The 17,657-nt window shown below is 64.5% G+C and overlaps 1 protein-coding gene across 1 annotated transcript in view; it reads right to left on the reverse strand.

The window, feature by feature from the left end:
- Positions 1–245: 245 nt before the first annotated feature.
- LOC132400062 (rho guanine nucleotide exchange factor 2-like) overlaps positions 246–17,657 on the reverse strand; it is a 569,765-nt gene continuing 552,353 nt past the window's right edge. Inside the window, 7 exon segments of the mRNA XM_059981145.1 lie at positions 246–1,575; positions 4,020–4,269; positions 6,096–6,521; positions 7,871–7,921; positions 8,371–8,406; positions 8,624–8,668; positions 8,670–8,692. Coding sequence (XP_059837128.1) covers positions 1,484–1,575; positions 4,020–4,269; positions 6,096–6,521; positions 7,871–7,921; positions 8,371–8,406; positions 8,624–8,668; positions 8,670–8,692 — 923 coding nt within the window. The 3' untranslated portion in view covers positions 246–1,483.

The raw sequence follows: 17,657 nt of genomic DNA on the forward strand, positions 1-17,657 counted from the left end.
GAGAGTGGGTTTAGTGTGGGGACTGTTACAGAGCTGTATGGAGAGAGATGGGTTGAGAGTGCGACAGCGGGTTTAGTTTGTGTGGGGAACTGTATTTTCTTGGCTAAGGACAGTACACACGTGAGGCACTCTCTGTGGAGCTGGAAACAGGACAATTGATGAATGGGAGATGCGGACTGCAGATTGGTACAGGGGATCTGCAGTCTGAGATTTGGGAAATGAGATCTTCAACAGAAAACACTCGGCAGACAGTATGTTTTCTTGACAAGTTCTCTTTATCATCTCCAGTTTTACAGCACATCATTTAATTTGCGTAGAGATCCCAGTTACAATAAAATTCTTTAAAAAAAAGACATTTAAACATACAAAACTTGGCATGTGTGTGTCTGTGCGTCTGTAGGTGTGTGTGTGTGTGTGTGTGTGTGCCTGTGCATACATGTGTGAGTCTGTAGGTGTGTGTGTGTCTGTGTTCAGTGAATTAACTGCAGTCTTTTGCTGACCCACCAGGGACAACTCCACGGATTAGCAGGCGCTGTGCTGGGAAAGGAGTCCTTCCTTCTCACTGTGTCTCCAGGGATGTAACTCACCTCCCCCCAATGCCCAGCAACAGCCATGCTCAATGAGAGGGGCTGAAACCCCTACCACCCACAGGTTAACTGGCTTGACTGAGGGTGATTGGAACGTTTCCCGATGCCTGCTCTTTGGTTGAACATAACAAGTAAGAATTTTAAAAATGTGGAATGATCCTCTGGAACACAGGGAATGAGCCAGCCACTCGGTCATGCTGCAGTTGTGACCTCCCTATAGCAGGGGCGCCCTGCCGGGAGGCTTGGGAAAGGGCTCAAGCCACTTGCGCACAGCTTTCTACTTATAAATAAGGCCGGGGTGGGGGTGGGACAGAAGCTCAGAGGGGAGCAGTGGGCTGGGAGGTGATAATATTAGGGGGTCTAATTAGCCTCACTTGTTCAGAGACACCACCCACCATCTGTGACGAAATGACAGGGAGGGGGAGACAAGTTAGGAAAGGTGAATGGCAGGGGTCCCGGAATGATAAAACTTAGGGGCAATCCGTTCAGAGACCCCGGGGGGGGAAGCGATGGTGTGGAGGGAGAGGATCTCCTTTCGTGCCAGAAGCCAGGAGAGTGGTTAACTCCCTGTGCGAATCCCTCTTTGCCAGGGGCAGGGATGAAGGCCTGCGTCTGTCCCTCACTCCCAGAGGGCAGCCAAGAGCCCCAAAATGCGGGAGGGTACCGGTACCTGGATCTGCAGGAGAGAGTGACCCTGCACTGCAGGGGGGTAAAATATTTCAATAAGATCGGGTGTGTGAAGGCCTGAGGAATACTGCCCCATAATAACAGCTCGCTGGGGGACAAGAACCTCCCTCAGAGTGGGTGATCACTGGTGCACACAGAGTGGGGAGGGAGGGCCTGGTCACGGAGGAGGCGGTCTCCCTACTCGCCCCACGCCCAACAGCCTGCCCCGCTCAGTAATACTCGTCGTCATCCTCCTCCACAAGGCTGGGGGGCGAGCTGAATGGGGAGTGAGGCGTGGGATCTTCCGGTGCGGGCTCGGCGTCTGTGGGGGGAGGCAGACAGGGGTGTGCAGGTTAGACCACGCCACTACTCGACTCCTTTCCTAACCTCAACCTGGATGCAGAGGAAACGACTGACCCCCGAGCACCTCCCCACCTCCTATAACCCTCGACCAGAGGGGGAAGGGAACTGCATAACCCTCTCCACCCCAGTGGTGAGGGACAGCCCCCTAACATCCCCACCCAGCCCACCCCCAGAGTCCCGAAGTGGGGCTTGTACCCCACAAGTGGAGAGGGGAGGGAAGGAGGATGGGGAGATGGTGGAAAGAGGGGCTCTTGGGAACAGGGCAAGAGAGAGAGGGAACAAGGGAGAGGGGAACGTGGGGAGTGAGGGGGACATGGGGGGGAGGGGGGACATGGGGGAGAGGGGCTAAGGGAGAGAGTGGGGGAAGGGGTAACAGAATAGAGGGGAACGGAAGGGGGAGAGGGGAAGGGAAGGGGGAGAGAGGGTGGAAGGGAAGGGGAGAGAGGGTGGAAGAGAAGGGGGACAGGGTGGAAGGGAAGAGGGTGGTGAGGGGAGAAGGGAAGGGGAGGTGGGGGAAGGGGAGAGGTGGGGGAAGGGAAGGGGGAGAGAGGGTGGAAGGGAAAGGGAGGGGGGAAGGGAAGGGGAGGAGAGTGGGAAGGGAAGGGGAGGAGAGGGTGGAAGGGAAGGGGAGGGAAGATGGAAGGGAAGGGGGAGAGAGGGTGGAAGGGAAGGGAAGGGGAGGGGGAAGGGGAGCGGGAAGGGAGGGGAGAGGTGGGGGAAGGGAAGGGGACGGGGAGAGGTGGGGGAAGGGAAGGGGAGGGGGAGAGGTGGGGGAAGGGAAGGGGAGGAGAGGGTGGAAGGGAAGGGGAGGGAAGATGGAAGGGAAGGGGAGAGAGGGTGGAAGGGAAGGGAAGGGGAGGGGGAAGGGGAGCGGGAAGGGAGGGGAGAGGTGGGGGAAGGGAAGGGGAGGGGGAGAGGTGGAGGAAGGGAAGGGGGAGAGAGGGTGGAAGGGAAGGGGAGGAGGGGGAAGGGAAGGGGAGGAGAGGGTGGAAGGGAAGGGGAGGTGGGGAAGGGGAGGTGGGGAAGGGGTGAGGTGGGGGGAACAGAAGGGGAGGAGGGGGAAGGGGAGAGAGGGTGGAAGGGGAGGAGAGGGTGGAAGGGAAGGGGAGGAGGGTGGAAGGGAAGGGGGAGATGAGGGGGAAGGGAAGGGGTGAGGTGGGGGGAAGGGAAAGGGGAGAGAGGGTGGGAGGGAGGGGGAGAGAGGGTGGGAGGGAGGGGGAGAGAGGGTGGAAGGGAAGGGGAGGAGAGGGTGGAAGGGAAGGGGAGGAGAGGGTGGAAGGGAAAGGGGAGAGAGGGTGGAAGGGAAGGGGTGAGGTGGGGGGAAGGGAAAGGGGAGAGAGGGTGGGAGGGAGGGGGAGAGAGGGTGGAAGGGAAGGGGAGAGGGTGGAAGGGAAGGGGGAAATGGGGAAGGGAAGGGGTGAGGTGGGGGAAGGGAAGGGGTGAGGTGGGGGAAGGGAAGGGGTGAGGTGGGGGGAAGGGAAAGGGGAGAGAGGGTGGGAGGGAGGGGGAGAGAGGGTGGAAGGGAAGGGGAGAGGGTGGAAAGGAAGGGGAGAGGGTGGAAGGGAAGGGGGAAATGGGGAAGGGAAGGGGTGAGGTGGGGGAAGGGAAGGGGTGAGGTGGGGGAAGGGAAGGGGTGAGGTGAGGGAAGGGAAGGGGTGAGGTGGGGGAAGGGAAGGGGTGAGGTGGGGGGAAGGGAAAGGGGAGAGAGGGTGGGAGGGAGGGGGAGAGAGGGTGGAAGGGAAGGGGAGGAGAGGGTGGAAGGGAAGGGGGAAATGGGGAAGGGAAGGGGTGAGGTGGGGGAAGGGAAGGGGTGAGGTGGGGGAAGGGAAGGGGTGAGGTGGGGGAAGGGAAAGGGGAGAGAGGGTGGGAGGGAGGGGGAGAGAGGGTGGAAGGGAAGGGGAGGAGAGGGTGGAAGGGAAGGGGTGAGGTGGGGGAAGGGAAGGGGAGAGAGGGTGGAAGGGAAGGGGAGGAGAGGGTGGAAGGGAAGGGGTGAGGTGGGGGAAGGGAAGGGGAGAGAGGGTGGAAGGGAAGGGGAGGAGAGGGTGGAAGGGAAGGGGTGAGGTGGGGGGAAGGGAAAGGGGAGAGAGGGTGGGAGGGAGGGGGAGAGAGGGTGGAAGGGAAGGGGGAAATGGGGAAGGGAAGGGGAGGGGAACACCGATGGAGTAAGACAGTGTGGTAGGGTGTGGTGAGAGTTGGGGAGAGGGAGGAAGAGGAGGATGGATGGGGAGTTGGAGAGAGCATGGGGGGAAGTGTTGGGTGGGGGTGAGAGGAAGCCTGATATGGGTTCTCGGGCATTCTAAGATCGATCTGTGGGTGGACAGGCCGTGCAGTGGCCGAAGCCACCGTTACGAGTTGCCCGTGCATTAAGGGTGGGGAAGGCCTGCCCGCACCCTTACCACCTACCTGCGGTCTCCTCGCCAGAGGAAAGTGACGAGCTCTCGCTCTCCTCGTCCAGGCTGATCTGGCCTGTCCTTGCTCCTTCCCTGTGCCCCTCACTGCCCTCAACCTCCTGCTGAGGCGGGCCGCTGTCCCACAGAGGGTGGGGGCCCTCAAGCTGTCCGCTGTCTCTGGGCCAGGCGACAGGTATGCCCTGAGAGTCGGCGTCTATCCGCAGGCTGGACTCATCAGCACTCCTCCGCCGCTGGCTGGTGCTCTGTGGAGGGAGGAGGAGGAGGAGGGATTAAAAAAAACTGGGGGTGAGATGGGGTGGGGGCAGGAAAGCTGAACACAGATTGTTGCCAGGGTCAATGGTAAGTAGACCAGTGTTACCACAGTGATGACTATTTGGCCTATATTTCTGCACCAATCTTCAGAGGTCAGGACTTTTCAAGAATCTCAATACCCTGTGCCTCCAAACAACGCGCCCTCCTCAGGGTTGGGGAATCAAAAACTAAAGGGGAGAGGTTCAATCGCAAGCTTAGGGGCAGCTTCTTCATCAGCTGATTTACCAGGCTGTCGTCAGGGCAAGTTGTAGGGAGAGGTTGGGCAGGTTAGGACTTTATTTCTTGGAGCACAGAAGGTTCAGGGGATCTAATGGAGATGTATAAAATCAGGCCAGGCACAGGTAGAGGCATGCACGGGTTGTGGTTTAGTGAAGTGAAATCCAGTGAACATAGGAGAAGATGAGAGGGGGGAGATTTGAAGGGCAAGCTGAGGGGCAGCTTCTTCACCCAGAGAGTGGTCAGTCTATGGGACGAGCTGCCAGAGGAAGTGGTTGAGGCAGGTACATTAACAGCATTTAAAAGACAGCTGGTCAGGTAGATGGAAATGGGATGGCTAGCAAAAGGGACCAGCTTGGACGGGCAACTTGGTCGGCAGTGGGGTCCGGCCAAAGAGGGTCTATATTCGACGGAATTCAGGATCCCTTCGACGTTTGCTTACAGGTTGAGTCAGCAGCGAATGGGACATTCGCATTCACTTTGAGAGGACTGGGACCTGACATTGGTCAGACAGCACTGAGTATTGTGAGCAATGCTCGGGTCCCTTATCTAAGGAAGGATGTACGGGCTCTGGAGAGGAGTTAATGAGAATGTTCCTGGAAATGGGAGGGTTAACCCATGAGGAGCGTTTGGTGTCTCTGAGCCTGTATTCCACGGGGTTCAGAAGGATAAGGGGAAGATCTTTTTGAAACCTCCCGGATACTGAAAGGCCTGAATAGGCAGGATGTGGAGATGATGTTTCCCTCGGTAGGAGATTCTAGCACCCGAGGGACATCCATTTTAGAATGGAGATGAGGAAGAATTTCTTTAGCCAGAGGGTGCTGAATCTGCAGACTTCATTGCTCTGTGAAGGCCAGTTCACTGGGTGTATTTAAGCAGAGAGTGTGAGGGGATTAGTGGTTACGGTGAGAAGATGGGAGAATGGGATTGGAGCAGTTGGTGCCCCTCTGTGATGTTGGAGGAACTCTGTGACTCAGGGAACACTTCTCAAGGCAAATGCATCCAGAATGACAATTGCCCATTTCCCATAGAAGCTGCTTGACCTGCTGAAAATCCCCCTCTGCCCCGGATCCACGGCTCTGTGCCTCCAGCAGGAGGGGATAGGGGAGGCAGCACAGTTCATGCCTTAGGCAGTGCGGGTGGAGGAAGGTTTTCTGCAGTGTAGGCTCTGGACTCTGCCGCACTACACGTCACCCCAGGCCCAAGGCAGGGGACTCGGTCCATGCCGACGGTCCAGTCTCAGCAGTCTGATCCACGCCAGGTCTCTCCAGCAGAGGGTTCTGCCTCACACAAGGCTGATCCTGGCTGAGGAATGAAGCTGCCAGCCTCCTCCTCGATCCCTGGGGCGGGAAGATGGACCAGATGCCTCTGGCACAAGGTGGCCACACGTTAACGTGATTATGCCATAGTCTGGCACTGTTAGGTGCCAATTGGCCTCAGATGGAAACTGTTTTCCCACAGGTTGCCCTCATTTTGCCAGGTTTGGCATGATCTGTTCCAGTTCCAGGTGGTGACACCTGTACGAGCAGGGGAGCCTCACCTGTGCAGTGCTGAGGCTCAGGCAGGTGACATGGGCAGAGGGCAGGCTGAACTGCCTCGTATGGGCCCTCTTTTTGCACCGGAGGACGGTCTTGGCCTGGTCTTCCCCTTCTGCTTCGGGCCTGGGGCTGTCCTGTAGGCAGTGGCCCTGCTCCCTCTCCAGCTGCTCCCGCCTCCTCTCGGAGTCGTGCAGCCGAGCCTCCAGAGCCCGCAGCTCCTGGCCCCGATCCTCGCAGGTCCGCCGACTCCTCTGGAACTCCACCTGCAGAAGCCCGTGCTGCCGTCTCAGGCCAGCCAGCTCCTCCCGCAGCCTCTCCAGCTCGGCCAGACCGCCCTCCCTGGAACTCAGCCGAGTCAGCCGCTCCCTCTGCTCAGACACCTCCTGCCACTGCTCCTCCAGCAGGGTGTCCTGCTTCACCACTATCGCCTGCGGGCCAAACATCGACACACAATCATAGCACGGGCCTTCAATCCCTTCCAACCCACAGAGCCCTCCCTCCAGTTTCCTGTCATCCATTAAAACCTCAACTCCCTGTATTTTGCCCACTCAAGTGTCTCCCAAACACGATGCCACCACCTGCTCTGGCAGTACGTTCCCATCTCACCCCCTCTCTTCGTGGAAGATATTCAGTGACGACTTTATTAGGCGTCTTCTGTACTTACTAAAGTGGCCACTGAGTGTATTTCTGTATGCTCCTGCTGTAGATCATCCACTTCGAGGTTCGACATTGAGATCCACCCCTGTAACTTATCTGAGTTCCTGTCCGCCATTCACCTGATCTCTCTCATTAACAAGGCATTCTCACCCAATGCTGCTTACGTTTTTGTTACCTCTGTAAATTCTGGAGACCCTTGTGTTTGAAAATCCCAGGAGGTCAGCAGATACTCACACCACCCCATCTGGCACCAACAATCATTCCCCAGTCCAAGTCACTCAGATCACATTTCTTCCCCATTCTGAAATTTGGTCTGAACAACAACTTAACCTCCTGACCATGCTTTTATACAGTGAGTTACTGCTCCATGATTGGCTGATTTGATATTTGCATTAACAGATCATTAACGAGCTGCTGTACAAGTGTACCTAATAAATTGGCCACTGAATATAGTTAACCCTCAGTTCAAACAGGTGGGACAGGCGACTTGGCCTGTTACCACGTTCTATCTCTTAATTGAATTACGAGGTTGTGATATAACCTTCAAACTCATCTCCAGTTTGACCTATGAAAGCAAGCTAACATATTCACCCAAAGCTCCCCCGTTCATTCATTACTATTCCTAATGCCTTATCACCTACTGTACATGCTCCACCTCCATCGAACTATCCAAGGTGCATCATCCTGAGGTTGCTGTGATTAAATCTCCAACTTCCATCTGATCCCACGATGACCGTCCTCACTACCTTCACCTCCACCAACGTGTGGCATTTGCAAACTTACCAATCATTCCTTCTGCACAAACGTTAATGTGTATCACCCCAAGAGGCCCGAGGTTCACCACTCCGCTCCAAGCCTATCCCCGGACCGGAGGAGTTTCACTTCTATCTGCCCCACAATAAAGACATTCCACACTCCCGTCTGGCAACCCCAGAGAAAGGCAGAGGGGGAGAGGGACAGGGAGACAGGGTGAGAGGATTAGAGGGAGGGAGAATGGGAGAAAAATAGAGAGAGCAGAAGTGGGATGGGGAGGGAGGGAGAGTGAGTTTGATAGGGATGGAAGGAGCAATAAAGGGGGGGGGGGGGGGAAGAGAGAGAATCCCGAACCTGAACAACTGACCTGGAGAGAGAGCAGGAGGATGGACAACTGGGAGAGTCCCTGTAGTAGGTCCTGTGTGGAGGGCAGAGGAAGAGGGCACAGGGTAGGGGGCGAGGGTTAGTGACAGACAAGCAACACTGACCCACACCACGATGCCCCAACGAAACACCCCACATTACACACACCAACAGCCCACTACCCTGACGATCAGTGCCCTCCACATATCCAGCACCACACCCATCCATTCCCCGAAGACCCCACTCCCACCACTGCCTGGTGTCCCTTCACCCCACGTCCCCACCCCTCCAACACCACCCTCCAGGTCCAACGGGCTGTCTTAAACCCAGCTCAGCCCCTCCTCACCCCTCACCCAACCCAGTCTCTAAACCTGTATCCACATATCTTCCATACCCCCACACCTGTCCCCTCTATGACCCATACCACTCCTCTCCCTTCCCCAAGCCAGACCAAAATAACCTCCCACTCCCTCCATCACCATCACCTCCCTACCTCTCACCTACCTCATTGTGTGACTTTAGTTGATTTCCGTTTCCGTCCTACAGAGAGACAGGGACAGAGTGAGGAACGGAGAGCAAGAGTGGGTGGGGTGGGAGAGAGGGAGCAGGTGAGGGACAGTGAAGGTGAGGGGAGGGAGAGGAGGGTGGGGAGGAGAGTGAGGGGAGGGAGAGGAGGGGAGAGCAGAGTGAGGGGGAGGGAGAGGAGAGTGAGGTGGAGGGGAGGGGAGGGGTTGAGGAGTGAGAGTGTGAATCTTACCCGCACTGTGTCCCTGAGGGCATCAATCTTGCCCGGCTCAGAGCTTGCCGTTCACACTGAGCTCAGTGTCTGCAGGACGGAGGAGATTAACACACAGATCAGACAGGCCAGGCACAGCTTCACATGGGAGTAATGGTGAAGGGGACAGGGTGAGGGGTGGTGGACGGGACAGGGTGAGGGGTGGTGGAGGGTAGAGGGTGAGGGGTGGTGGAGGGGACAGGGTGAGGGTGGTGGAGGGTAGAGGGTGAGGGGTGGTGGAGGGTAGAGGGTGAGGGGTGGTGGAGGGGACAGGGTGAGGGTGGTGGAGGGGACAGGGTGAGGGGTGGTGGAGGGTAGAGGGTGAGGGGTGGTGGAGGGGACAGGGTGAGGGGTGGTGGAGGGTAGAGGGTGAGGGGTGATGGAGGGGAGGGTGAGGGGTGGTGGAGGGGACAGGGTGAGGGGTGGTGGAGGGTAGAGGGTGAGGGGTGATGGAGGGGAGGGTGAGGGGTGGTGGAGGGGACAGGGTGAGGGGTGGTGGAGGGTAGAGGGTGAGGGGTGGTGGAGGGTAGAGGGTGAGGGGTGGTGGAGGGTAGAGGGTGAGGGGTGGTGGAGGGTAGGGTGAGGGGTGGTGAAGGGGACAGGGTGAGGGGTGGTGGAGGGGAGGGTGAGGGGTGGTGGAGGGGACAGGGTGAGGGGTGGTGGAGGGTAGAGGGTGAGGGGTGGTGGAGGGTAGAGGGTGAGGGGTGGTGGAGGGTAGAGGGTGAGGGGTGGTGGAGGGTAGAGGGTGAGGGGTGGTGGAGGGTAGGGTGAGGGGTGGTGAAGGGACAGGGTGAGGGGTGGTGGAGGGGAGGGTGAGGGGTGGTGGAGGGGACAGGGTGAGGGGTGGTGGAGGGTAGAGGGTGAGGGGTGGTGGAGGGGACAGGGTGAGGGGTGGTGGAGGGTAGAGGGTGAGGGGTGATGGAGGGGAGGGTGAGGGGTGGTGGAGGGGACAGGGTGAGGGGTGGTGGAGGGTAGAGGGTGAGGGGTGATGGAGGGGAGGGTGAGGGATGGTGGAGGGGACAGGGTGAGGGGTGGTGGAGGGTAGAGGGTGAGGGGTGATGGAGGAGAGGGTGAGGGATGGTGGAGGGGACAGGGTGAGGGGTGGTGGAGGGTAGAGGGTGAGGGGTGATGGAGGGGAGGGTGAGGGATGGTGGAGGGGACAGGGTGAGGGGTGGTGGAGGGTAGAGGGTGAGGGGTGATGGAGGGGAGGGTGAGGGATGGTGGAGGGGACAGGGTGAGGGGTGGTGGAGGGTAGAGGGTGAGGGGTGATGGAGGGTAGAGGGTGAGGGGTGATGGAGGGTAGAGGGTGGGGTGATGGAGGGTAGAGGGTGAGGGGTGATGGAGGGGAGGGTGAGGGGTGATGGAGGGGAGGGTGAGGGGTGATGGAGGGGAGGGTGAGGGATGGTGGAGGGGACAGGGTGAGGGTTGATGGAGGGGAGGGTGAGGTGTGATGGGGAGAGGATGAGGGGTGGTGGAGGGGAGGGTGAGGGGTGACAGAAGGGAGAGGGTGAGGGGTGACGGAAGGGAGAGGGTGAGGGGTGACGGAAGGGAGAGGGTGAGGGGTGACGGAGGGGAGGTGAGGGGTGACGGAGGGGAGGTGAGGGGTGGTAGGGGACAGGGTGAGGGGTGGAGGGGGGAGGGTGAGCGATGGTGGAAAGAGAGCGAGGGGTGGTGGAGGGGAGATTGTGAGGGGTGGTGGAGGGGAGGGAGAGCGATGGTGGAGGAAAGAGCGAGGGGTGGAGGAGGGGAGAGGGCGAGGGGGGAGGATGAGAGGTGGTGGAGGGGAGAGGGCGAGCGGTGGTGGAGGGGGGAGGGTGAGGGGTGGAGGGGAGAGGGTGAGGGGTGGTAGAGGGGACAGGGTGAGGGGTGGTGGAGAGGAGAGGGCGAGGGGTGGTAGGGAGAGGGCGAGGGGTGGTAGAGGGAAGAGGGCGAGGGGTGGTGGAGGGGAGAGGGGTGATGGAGGGGAGAGGGTGAGGGGTGATGGAGGGGTGAGGGGTGGTAGGGGACAGGGTGAGGGGTGGAGGAGGGGAGAGTGCGAGGGGTGGTGGAGGGGAGAGGGCGAGCGGTGGTGGAGGGGGGAGGGTGAGGGGTGGAGGGGAGAGGGTGAGGGGTGGTAGAGGGGACAGGGTGAGGGGTGGTGGAGAGGAGAGGGTGAGGGGTGACGGAGGGGTGAGGGGTGGTGGAGGGGACAGGGGTGAGGGGTGGAGGAGGGGAGAGTGCGAGGGGTGGTGGTGGGGAGAGGGCGAGGGGTGACGGAGGGGTGAGGGGTGGTAGGGGACAGGGTGAGGGGTGGTGGGGAGAGGGCGACGGGTGGAGGAGGGGGGAGGGCGAGGGGTGGTGGAGGGGACAGGGTGAGGGGTGGCGGTGGGGAGAGGGGTGGTGGAGGGGAGAGGGTGAGGGGTGGTGGGGAGAGTGCGACGGGTGGAGGAGGGGAGAGGGCGATGGGTGGAGGAGGGGAGAGGGCGAGGGGTGGTGGAGGGGAGAGGGTGAGGGGTGGTGGAGGGTAGAGGGTGAGGGGTGATGGAGGGGAGGGTGAGGGATGGTGGAGGGGACAGGGTGAGGGGTGGTGGAGGGTAGAGGGTGAGGGGTGATGGAGGGGAGGGTGAGGGATGGTGGAGGGGACAGGGTGAGGGGTGGTGGAGGGTAGAGGGTGAGGGGTGATGGAGGGGAGGGTGAGGGGAGATGGGTAGAGGGTGAGGGGTGATGGAGGGGAGGGTGAGGGATGGTGGAGGGGACAGGGTGAGGGTTGATGGAGGGGAGGGTGAGGGGTGATGGAGGGGAGGGTGAGGGGTGATGGGGAGAGGATGAGGGGTGGTGGAGGGGAGGGTGAGGGGACAGAAGGGAGAGGGTGAGGGGTGACGGAAGGGAGAGGGTGAGGGGTGACGGAAGGGAGAGGGTGAGGGGTGACGGAGGGGAGAGGGTGAGGGGTGACGGAGGGGAGGTGAGGGGTGGTAGGGGACAGGGTGAGGGGTGGAGGGGGGAGGGTGAGCGATGGTGGAAAGAGAGCGAGGGGTGGTGGAGGGGAGAGGGTGAGGGGTGGTGGAGGGGAGGGAGAGCGATGGTGGAGGAAAGAGCGAGGGGTGGAGGAGGGGAGAGGGCGAGGGGGGAGGATGAGAGGTGGTGGAGGGGAGAGGGCGAGCGGTGGTGGAGAGGAGAGGGTGAGGGGTGGTAGGGAGAGGGCGAGGGGTGGTAGAGGGAAGAGGGTGAGGGGTGGTGGAGGGGAGAGGGTGAGGGGTGGTGGAGAGGAGAGGGTGAGGGGTGGTAGAGGGGACAGGGTGAGGGGTGGTGGAGAGGAGAGGGTGAGGGGTGGTAGGGAGAGGGCGAGGGGTGGTAGAGGGAAGAGGGCGAGGGGTGGTGGAGGGGAGAGGGGTGATGGAGGGGAGAGGGTGAGGGGTGATGGAGGGGTGAGGGGTGGTAGGGGACAGGGTGAGGGGTGGAGGAGGGGAGAGTGCGAGGGGTGGTGTAGGGGAGAGGGCAAGCGGTGGTGGAGGGGGGAGGGTGAGGGGTGGAGGGGAGAGGGTGAGGGGTGGTAGAGGGGACAGGGTGAGGGGTGGTGGAGAGGAGAGGGCGAGGGGTGGTAGGGAGAGGGCGAAGGGTGGTGGAGGGGAGAGGGGTGATGGAGGGGAGAGGGTGAGGGGTGACGGAGGGGTGAGGGGTGGTAGGGGACAGGGTGAGGGGTGGAGGAGGGGAGAGTGTGAGGGGTGGTGGTGGGGAGAGGGCGAGGGGTGGAGGGAGGGCGAGGGGTGGTGGGGAGAGGGCGACGGGTGGAGGAGGGGAGAGGGCGAGGGGTGGTGGAGGGGGGAGGGTGAGGGGTGGAGGGGAGAGGGCGAGGGGTGGAGGGAGGGCGAGGGGTGGTGGGGAGAGGGCGACGGGTGGAGGAGGGGAGAGGGCGAGGGGTGGTGGAGGGGGGAGGGTGAGGGGTGGAGGGGAGAGTGTGAGGGGTGGTGGTGGGGAGAGGGCGAGGGGTGGAGGGAGGGCGAGGGGTGGTGGGGAGAGGGCGACAGGTGGAGGAGGGGAGAGGGCGAGGGGTGGTGGAGGGGGGAGGGTGAGGGGTGGAGGGGAGAGGGCGAGGGGTGGTGGGGAGAGGGCGACGGGTGGAGGAGGGGAGAGGGCGAGGGGTGGTGGGGAGAGGGCGACGGGTGGTGGAGGGGAGAGGGCGAGGGGTGGTGGAGGGGAGAGGGCGAGGGGTGGTGGAGGGGAGAGGGCGAGGGGTGGTGGAGGGGAGAGGGCGAGGGGTGGTGGTGGGGAGAGGGCGAGGGGTGGTGGAGGGGAGAGGGCGAGGGGTGGTGGTGGGGAGAGTGCGAGGGGTGGTGGTGGGGAGAGGGCGAGGGGTGGTGGTGGGGAGAGGGCGAGGGGTGGTGGTGGGGAGAGGGCGAGGGGTGGTGGAGGGGAGAGGGCGAGGGGTGGTGGTGGGGAGAGGGCGAGGGGTGGTGGTGGGGAGAGGGCGAGGGGTGGTGGTGGGGAGAGGGCGAGGGGTGGTGGAGGGGAGAGGGCGAGGGGTGGTGGAGGGGAGAGGGCGAGGGGTGGTGGAGGGGAGAGGGCGAGGGGTGGTGGTGGGGAGAGGGCGAGGGGTGGTGGTGGGGAGAGGGCGAGGGGTGGTGGAGGGGAGAGGGCGAGGGGTGGTGGAGGGGAGAGGGCGAGGGGTGGTGGTGGGGAGAGGGCGAGGGGTGGTGGAGGGGAGAGGGCGAGGGGTGGTGGAGGGGAGAGGGCGAGGGGTGGTGGAGGGGAGAGGGCGAGGGGTGGTGGAGGGGAGAGTGCGAGGGGTGGAGGGGAGAGGGCGAGGGGTGGTGGGGAGAGGGCGAGGGGTGGTGGAGGGGAGAGGGAGGGGGTGGTGGTGGGGAGAGGGCGATGGGTGGAGGAGGAGAGGGCGAGGGGTGGTGGTGGGGAGAGGGCGAGGGGTGGTGGTGGGGAAGAGGGCGAGGGGTGGTGGTGGGGTGAGGGCGAGGGGTGGTGGAGGGGAGAGGGCGAGGGGTGGTGGAGGGGAGAGGGCGAGGGGTGGTGGAGGGGAGAGGGCGAGGGGTGGTGGAGGGGAGAGGGCGAGGGGTGGTGGAGGGGAGAGGGCGAGGGGTGGTGGAGGGGAGAGGGCGAGGGGTGGTGGTGGGGTGAGGGCGAGGGGTGGTGGAGGGGAGAGGGCGAGGGGTGGTGGAGGGGAGAGGGCGAGGGGTGGTGGAGGGGAGAGGGCGAGGGGTGGTGGAGGGGAGAGGGCGAGGGGTGGTGGAGGGGAGAGTGCGAGGGGTGGTGGAGGAGAGAGGGCGAGGGGTGGTGGAGGGGAGAGGGCGAGGGGTGGTGGTGGGGAGAGGGCGAGGGGTGGTGGAGGGGAGAGGGCGAGGGGTGGTGGAGGGGAGAGGGCGAGGGGTGGTGGAGGGGAGAGGGCGAGGGGTGGTGGAGGGGAGAGGGTGAGGGGTGGTGGAGGGGAGAGGGCGAGGGGTGGTGGAGAGGAGAGGGCGAGGGGTGGTGGAGAGGAGAGGGCGAGGGGTGGTGGAGGGGAGAGGGCGAGGGGTGGTGGTGGGGTGAGGGCGAGGGGTGGTGGAGGGGAGAGGGCGAGGGGTGGTGGTGGGGAGTGGGTGAGGGGTGGTGGGGAGAGGGCGAGGGGTGGTGGTGGGGAGAGGGCGAGGGGTGGTGGAGGGGAGAGGGCGAGGGGTGGTGGAGGGGAGAGGGCGAGGGGTGGTGGAGGGGAGAGTGCGAGGGGTGGTGGAGGAGAGAGGGCGAGGGGTGGTGGAGGGGAGAGGGCGAGGGGTGGTGGTGGGGAGAGGGCGAGGGGTGGTGGAGGGGAGAGGGCGAGGGGTGGTGGAGGGGAGAGTGCGAGGGGTGGTGGGGAGAGGGCGAGGGGTGATGGAGGGGAGAGGGCGAGGGGTGGTGGTGGGGAGAGGGCGAGGGGTGGTGGAGTGGAGGGGAGAGGGCGAGGGGTGGTGGTGGGGAGAGGGCGAGGGGTGGTGGAGGGGAGAGGGCGAGGGGTGGTGGAGGGGAGAGGGCGAGGGGTGGTGGTGGGGAGAGGGCGAGGGGTGGTGGTGGGGAGAGGGCGAGGGGTGGTGGAGGGGAGAGGGCGAGGGGTGGTGGAGGGGAGAGGGCGAGGGGTGGTGGAGGGGAGAGGGCGAGGGGTGGTGGAGGGGAGAGTGCGAGGGGTGGAGGGGAGAGGGCGAGGGGTGGTGGGGAGTGGGCGAGGGGTGATGGAGGGGAGAGGGCGAGGGGTGGTGGTGGGGAGAGGGCGAGGGGTGGTGGAGGGGAGAGGGCGAGGGGTGGTGGAGGAGAGAGGGCGAGGGGTGGTGGTGGGGAGAGGGCGAGGGGTGGTGGTGGGGAGAGGGCGAGGGGTGGTGGTGGGGAGAGGGCGAGGGGTGGTGGAGGGGAGAGGGCGAGGGGTGGTGGAGGGGAGAGGGCGAGGGGTGGTGGAGGGGAGAGGGCGAGGGGTGGTGGAGGGGAGAGTGCGAGGGGTGGAGGGGAGAGGGCGATGGGTGGTGGGGAGTGGGCGAGGGGTGGTGGAGGGGAGAGGGCGAGGGGTGGAGGGGAGAGGGCGAGGGGTGGTGGGGAGAGGGCGAGGGGTGGTGGAGGGGAGAGGGTGAGGGGTGGTGGTGGGGAGAGGGCGAGGGGTGGTGGAGGGGAGAGGGCGAGGGGTGGTGGTGGGGAGAGGGCGAGGGGTGGTGGGGAGAGGGCGAGGGGTGGTGGGGAGAGGGCGAGGGGTGGTGGTGGGGAGAGGGCGAGGGGTGGTGGGGAGAGGGCGAGGGGTGGTGGTGGGGAGAGGGCGAGGGGTGGTGGAGGGGAGAGGGCGAGGGGTGGTGGAGGGGAGAGTGCGAGGGGTGGAGGGGAGAGGGCGAGGGGTGGTGGGGAGAGGGCGAGGGGTGGTGGAGGGGAGAGGGCGAGGGGTGGTGGTGGGGAGAGGGCGAGGGGTGGTGGAGGGGAGAGGGTGAGGGGTGGTGGAGGGGAGAGTGCGAGGGGTGGAGGGGAGAGGGCGAGGGGTGGTGGAGGGGAGAGGGCGAGGGGTGGTGGGGAGTGGGCGAGGGGTGGTGGAGGGGAGAGGGCGAGGGGTGGAGGGGAGAGGGCGAGGGGTGGTGGGGAGAGGGCGAGGGGTGGTGGAGGGGAGAGGGCGAGGGGTGGTGGGGAGAGGGCGAGGGGTGGTGGAGGGGAGAGGGCGAGGGGTGGTGGAGGGGAGAGGGCGAGGGGTGGTGGTGGGGAGAGGGCGAGGGGTGGTGGTGGGGAGAGGGCGAGGGGTGGTGGTGGGGAGAGGGCGAGGGGTGGTGGAGGGGAGAGGGCGAGGGGTGGTGGAGGGGAGAGGGCGAGGGGTGGTGGAGGGGAGAGGGCGAGGGGTGGTGGGGAGAGGGCGAGGGGTGGTGGTGGGGAGAGGGCGAGGGGTGGTGGTGGGGAGAGGGCGAGGGGTGGTGGTGGGGAGAGGGCGAGGGGTGGTGGAGGGGAGAGGGCGAGGGGTGGTGGTGGGGAGAGGGCGAGGGGTGGTGGAGGGGAGAGGGTGAGGGGTGGTGGAGGGGAGAGTGCGAGGGGTGGAGGGGAGAGGGCGAGGGGTGGTGGGGAGAGGGCGAGGGGTGGTGGAGGGGAGAGTGTGAGGGGTGGTGGTGGGGAGAGGGCGATGGGTGGAGGAGGAGAGGGTGAGGGGTGGTGGTGGGGAGAGGGCGAGGGGTGGTGGTGGGGAGAGGGCGAGGGGTGGTGGTGGGGTGAGGGCGAGGGGTGGTGGAGGGGAGAGGGCGAGGGGTGGTGGAGGGGAGAGGGCGAGGGGTGGTGGAGGGGAGAGGGTGAGGGGTGGTGGAGAGGAGAGGGCGAGGGGTGGTGGAGAGGAGAGGGCGAGGGGTGGTGGAGGGGAGAGGGCGAGGGGTGGTGGTGGGGTGAGGGTGAGGGGTGGTGGAGGGGAGAGGGCGAGGGGTGGTGGAGGGGAGAGGGCGAGGGGTGGTGGAGGGGAGAGGGCGAGGGGTGGTGGAGGGGAGAGGGCGAGGGGTGGTGGAGGAGAGAGGGCGAGGGGTGGTGGAGGGGAGAGGGCGAGGGGTGGTGGTGGGGAGAGGGCGAGGGGTGGTGGAGGGGAGAGGGCGAGGGGTGGTGGAGGGGAGAGGGCGAGGGGTGGTGGAGGGGAGAGGGTGAGGGGTGGTGGAGGGGAGAGGGCGAGGGGTGGTGGAGGGGAGAGGGCGAGGGGTGGTGGAGGGGAGAGGGTGAGGGGTGGTGGAGGGGAGAGTGCGAGGGGTGGTGGGGAGAGGGCGAGGGGTGATGGAGGGGAGAGGGCGAGGGGTGGTGGTGGGGAGAGGGCGAGGGGTGGTGGAGGGGAGAGGGCGAGGGGTGGTGGAGGGGAGAGGGCGAGGGGTGGTGGTGGGGAGAGGGCGAGGGGTGGTGGTGGGGAGAGGGCGAGGGGTGGTGGAGGGGAGAGGGCGAGGGGTGGTGGAGGAGAGAGGGCGAGGGGTGGTGGTGGGGAGAGGGCGAGGGGTGGTGGTGGGGAGAGGGCGAGGGGTGGTGGAGGGGAGAGGGCGAGGGGTGGTGGAGGGGAGAGGGCGAGGGGTGGTGGAGGGGAGAGGGTGAGGGGTGGTGGAGGGGAGAGTGCGAGGGGTGGAGGGGAGAGGGCGAGGGGTGGTGGGGAGTGGGCGAGGGGTGGTGGAGGGGAGAGGGCGAGGGGTGGAGGGGAGAGGGCGAGGGGTGGTGGGGAGAGGGCGAGGGGTGGTGGAGGGGAGAGGGTGAGGGGTGGTGGTGGGGAGAGGGCGAGGGGTGGTGGGGAGAGGGCGAGGGGTGGTGGTGGGGAGAGGGCGAGGGGTGGTGGAGGGGAGAGGGCGACGGGTGGTGGAGGAGAGAGGGCGAGGGGTGGTGGAGGGGAGGGCGAGGGGTGGTGGTGGGGAGAGGGCGAGGGGTGGTGGAGGGGAGAGGGCGAGGGGTGGTGGTGGGGAGTGGGTGAGGGGTGGAGGGGAGAGGGCGAGGGGTGGTGGTGGGGAGTGGGTGAGGGGTGGAGGGGAGAGGGCGAGGGGTGGTGGTGGGGAGTGGGTGAGGGGTGGAGGGGAGAGGGCGAGGGGTGGTGGTGGGGAGAGGGTGAGGGGTGGTG

Source organism: Hypanus sabinus, chromosome 9 (genome assembly GCF_030144855.1).
Source record: "Hypanus sabinus isolate sHypSab1 chromosome 9, sHypSab1.hap1, whole genome shotgun sequence".
Classification (NCBI taxonomy): Eukaryota; Metazoa; Chordata; class Chondrichthyes; order Myliobatiformes; family Dasyatidae; genus Hypanus; species Hypanus sabinus.